This window comes from Cinclus cinclus, unplaced genomic scaffold (genome assembly GCF_963662255.1).
Source record: "Cinclus cinclus unplaced genomic scaffold, bCinCin1.1 SCAFFOLD_153, whole genome shotgun sequence".
NCBI lineage: Eukaryota > Metazoa > Chordata > Aves > Passeriformes > Cinclidae > Cinclus > Cinclus cinclus.
The window spans coordinates 189747-194580 of NW_026912143.1; the positions used below are offsets into that span (position 1 = coordinate 189747).

Genomic DNA, 4834 nt, shown 5'->3' on the forward strand with positions numbered 1-4834 from the left:
CCCCTTGGTTCAGTGAGGCCTGTGATGCCTTAAGATTTTAGCCTTTATATTTTTCAGGTCCTCTACTGAATTTGGGCATTCCTCTGAACTCCACACAAAGTGTTAGTTAAAGGTCTTCACATTTTGGTCAGACTAAACATTTCCTCTGAAAATCAAGAACACACTAGAGCCTCAGACTCTGAAAAGTAAAAACAAAAAGGAATTGTGGGGGGGAGCAAACTGGGGGAATATAGCTTTGTAAAGACTAAAACCCCAATGTCATGAACTCTTGATTAAGGTGTCAGTTTACTTTTGAATATCAAGTGTTAATAAGCTCTTAATTAAAGTGTTAGCTTGCTATTGGATATTAAGTTGTAAAATGCTAAATCTTACCTTTTGTTGTCATTGTTAAGTGTTAATATCCCTTGGTAAGTTCAGACGTGTTCTGCTGATCCTGTATTTGTATCCCTTCCCATCACCTGCTCTGTACCTGTGCCCCATTCCATCCGGCATCAGTTCACTGCTCCCAAGAGACTGCGCGCCCAAGGCTATATGCAAATTAGAGACATCCAGCATCCTGCAGAACAAAAGACCCCCAAAGACAATGAGCTGGTGTAAAACTAAAGACTGAAAATAACATTCCTGAGCCAGCAAAACAGTAAAGAACATCAAATCGTCAAGCAGAGCTGGTTTCCACCTTGTCACATAACTTTAACAGCACCCAGCCAGAATAACACCCCTAGACCACCATCCCACAGGTGTCTTCCTAGGGACTCTTGCGAGGACGGAAGCCCCAGCTCTGCCAAGAGACAGAGCTGTGCATTCGCCTCCTCAGCATTGTCCAGCAGGTGCAGCAGAGGTGTGTGTGACCCCTCAGGCTCCCCACCCAGAGCTGACCTTTAAAAAAGACCTTTAAAAAGGAGCTTGTCTCCTGGCCTTTTCTAACAGCTTCATTACTGAAGTTGTAATTGGAGGAATAACCTCTGATATTTCAATGTGTCAAAACTTATATCTGTCTGAAAAACTCATGACCATGTTTCATCTTAGTTGAAGACTCTGGGAGGCTTTGCACTACCCAACAGGCATCACCTATAGTGTCACAATAGACTCCATGGTTCCAGAAGGCCCTTCAATGTCAAAACAGACCATTGATGATTCCATGATATCCCACAGTGTCACAATGGCCACTTGGTTCCGTTGATCCCCACAGTGTCAATAGGGTCCCCTTGGTTCCAAAATGCCCTAAAATGGCACAACGGCCCTTTGGCTTCACAAAACCTCAAATTGTAAAAATGGCCTCCATGGATTCATGAGGCCCTGCTGTGTCACACTGGACCCTCAGCTCCCTGATGCTCCACAGTGTCACAATGCTCTCCTTGGTTCTGCAGTGTAAGAATGTCCCCTTGGTCCCTTGGAGCTCACACTGTCACTCTTGTGCCCTTGGTTCCATGAGGCCCTGCAGTGCCACAATGGTCCTTTAGTTCCACGTGGCCTCCAAGTGTCATCATGGTCTCCATGGTTCCACTGGGCTCTGCAGTGTCACAATGGCCTCCATGGTTCCATGAGGCCCTGAACTGTAACAAAGGTCTCCTTGGTTCCACGGTGTCAGAATGGCCCCTTTGTTCCATGGAGCTCCACACTGTCACTGTGCTCCCCTTGATTCCATCAGGCCCTGCTGTGCTAAAATGGCCCCTTGGTTGAACGGGGCCCTGCAGTGCCACAACAGCCCCTAGGATCCAGCGGGTCCCAAAGAGTCACAATAGTCTCTGTTGTTCCATGATGCTCCACAATGTCACAATGGAACTTTGTTTCCATGAAGCCCAAGCAGGCACAAGTGACCCCTTGGTTCCATGAGGCCTGGCACAACCAGAATGGCCCCTTTGTTTCATGGGGTTTGGCCCTTTGCATTCATGAAACACATCCAGGTTTGTGCAGCGTTGGAGACACCTTTCCCTTGTTTGTCCCCACCTGTCTTCAGTGTCACCAATATTCTGCTCTAACTGGAACCTAGGGACACTTTCTCAGTTGTGGCCCTCAGTGGGACCCATTACAACTTTAGAAAACTTTGAACTTTAAATCTCATTCTCAGTTCTTGAGAAGTTTTTTGAACACTCTTTCAGGGTGTAATGTCTGATGTAAACAACACCAAAGCCCTGAGAGGGTCATTAAAGTCCTTGTGCTGTGTCTGTTCTGCTGAGATGAGCCAGGCTCCTGGCACAGAAGGAGCCCATGGAAACCAAGAAGAGCTTCAAAATGACATTTCGGCTAAGGAGCAGCTCTTCTTCCAGCCCAGCAGGGCTGAGGGCACTGCCTGCAGCCACCCTGGGCACAGCACAGAGGCACAGAGAGCTTCTATCAGTCAGGGCTGGGAAGATGCTCCCAAGTGCCTGGGGCAGAATCACTCCCAGCCCTGGACTCAGGAAGCCTCTGGCTGCAGGACAATGCAGCTGCAGCTCCTGCAGTGATCTCCTAAAGCTGGAAGATCCCACTGAAAACAAATCTGTAAGTACAACTCAGAGTATGTCCGCTGTAGAGGAGAAGAAGCCAAGAGCTTCAGCTCACTTCCAGGATATTTTCAAGAAGAAGATTTCTATAAAGATGGGGAATTTCCTGAGATTGTTTCCAAATTCCTTCTCCCGTGAAATGGAAAAGATAAAATATTATAAAATTATTAATTTTGTATCTGAGAGACCTGAATTGTAGCCCTGGGTGCTCTGTAAGTCAATGGTAGTTTTCTAAAGAGGTTTCAGCCACTCTGCCCTTGGACAGCACCAGCATCCCCTGTGCTAGACCCATCAGGCTCAGTCTGACCTGTCCTTTCTCCAAGCTGCAAACAGAACCTGCCCCCAGCCAGTGCCCTGAAAACAGGCAGAGTTCTGTAGGGCCAAGGAGAGTGCACAGAATATTGGGGTGTGTGAGTGCTGGCAGAGGGAAACAACTCCAGGAGGAAAATCTCCAGGAAGCAGAGAGAAGTTCAGGGAAGGAGAGAAAACAAAAACCAAAAATGTTGTGGCAGGGAAAGTTTAGAGATCTCCATAGGAAACCCCTCACCCAGTGCAGCCCCTCGGTCTGAAGAAGCCCCCTCCCTCCTGTCCCCCAGCCAAGCCTCTGCCCTCAGGGCTGGGGCTCCAAGGCGTGAAGCCCCTCCTGTGCAGGCAGAGCTGCAGCAGAGCCGTGGGGCAGCTCTGCAGCCCCGGGCCCAGTTCCCTCTCCTCTCATCACTTTGCCCCACAGAAGGTGCTCTGTTATCCCTGCCAGCAGCAGAAATGCTGAGGGTTTCTGACACCTAAAAGAAGTCAGCAAGAAAAATGAACAATACCTTTTAAAAAAATGTAGAAAATGTTGTCAGGTTTTACCATTCCCATTCCTACACAGCAGGAGTGAAGATGATGAGGGGTTCCTGTTCATAGGAAAGGATTTCCACAGAAAATATTGAACAGTAGGTCTGGTCCCTGTCCCCTCCCACCCGTGCAGAGTAGACCTGAGGACCTGAGATGATGTCCTTCCCATCACTGCAGCTGTGGTCTCCACAAAACACACCTCCCACTCAGCCCTGAGGGAGCATTTCCTGAAAGAGAAAGAGTTTTCTATGTGAAAGCAGGAATGTCTTTGATTTTGGAAATGGCTTTGATTTTGTGTTATACAAGTCCCACCTAACTTATCTCTTACTTCTTGTCCTGTAAAAGATTTTCATGCCAAGAGGGGCCAAATGTCCAACAGCAGCTCCATCAGGCACTTCCTCCTGCTGGCATTGGCAGACACGCGGCAGCTGCAGCTCCTGCACTTCTGCCTCTTCCTGGGCATCTCCCTGGCTGCCCTCCTGGCCAACGGCCTCATCATCAGCGCCGTAGCCTGCGGCCACCACCTGCACACCCCCATGTTCTTCTTCCTGCTCAACCTGGCCCTCACTGACCTGGGCTCCATCTGCACCACTGTCCCCAAAGCCATGCACAATTCCCTCTGGCACACCAACAACATCTCCTACTCTGCATGTGCTGCTCAGCTCTTTTTCGTGGTATTCTTCATTTCAGCAGAGCTGTCCCTCCTGACCATCATGAGCTACGACCGCTACGTGTCCATCTGCAAACCCCTGCACTACGGGACCCTCCTGGGCAGCAGAGCTTGTGCCCACATGGCAGCAGCTGCCTGGGCCAGTGCCTTTCTCAATGCTCTGCTGCACACAGCCAATACATTTTCCCTGCCCCTGTGCCATGGCAATGCCCTGGGCCAGTTCTTCTGTGAAATCCCACAGATCCTCAAACTCTCCTGCTCACACTCCTACCTCAGGGAACTTGGGATCATTGTGCTAAGTGCATTTCTGTATTTTAGTTGGTTTTTGTTCATTGTTTTCTCCTATGTGCAGATCTTCAGGGCTGTGCTGAGAATCCCCTCTGAGCAGGGACGGAACAAAGCCTTTTCCACCTGCCTCCCTCACCTGGCCGTGGCCTCTCTTTTCCTCAGCACTGGGTTTTTTGCCTACTTGAAGTCCCCTTCCATTTCCTCCCCAACCCTGGACCTGTCCCTGTCAGTTCTGTACTCAGTGGTGCCTCCAGCCCTGAACCCCTTCATCTACAGCTTGAGGAACCAGGAGCTCAAAGCTGCAGTGTGGAGATTGCTGGCACGAGGATTTCATAAACATTGAACGGGGGGCCAATTTTCACAAATCACTTGTAATAAAAGTAATTTTGAATACTTCTTGTTAGTTTGGTTGTGGAATTTTCTTCCTTTGTTTTTTTATATTGTCCACAAAGGAAATTTGTAGATTGTGCAGGTTATAATTTTGTTTCTCTCCACCTTCACAGTGGCCACAGAGTGTGTCAGTGAGTAGCTGTGCTCTAAGTGTCTCTAATGAACT

The 4834-nt window shown here is 48.9% G+C and overlaps 1 protein-coding gene across 1 annotated transcript; it reads left to right on the top strand.

The window, feature by feature from the left end:
• Window positions 1-3688: 3688 nt before the first annotated feature.
• LOC134057484 (olfactory receptor 14J1-like) lies at window positions 3689-4621 on the top strand. Its single transcript, XM_062514462.1, has one exon. The coding sequence runs from the start codon at window positions 3689-3691 to the stop codon at window positions 4619-4621; it is 933 nt and encodes a 310-aa protein (XP_062370446.1).
• Window positions 4622-4834: the final 213 nt, after the last annotated feature.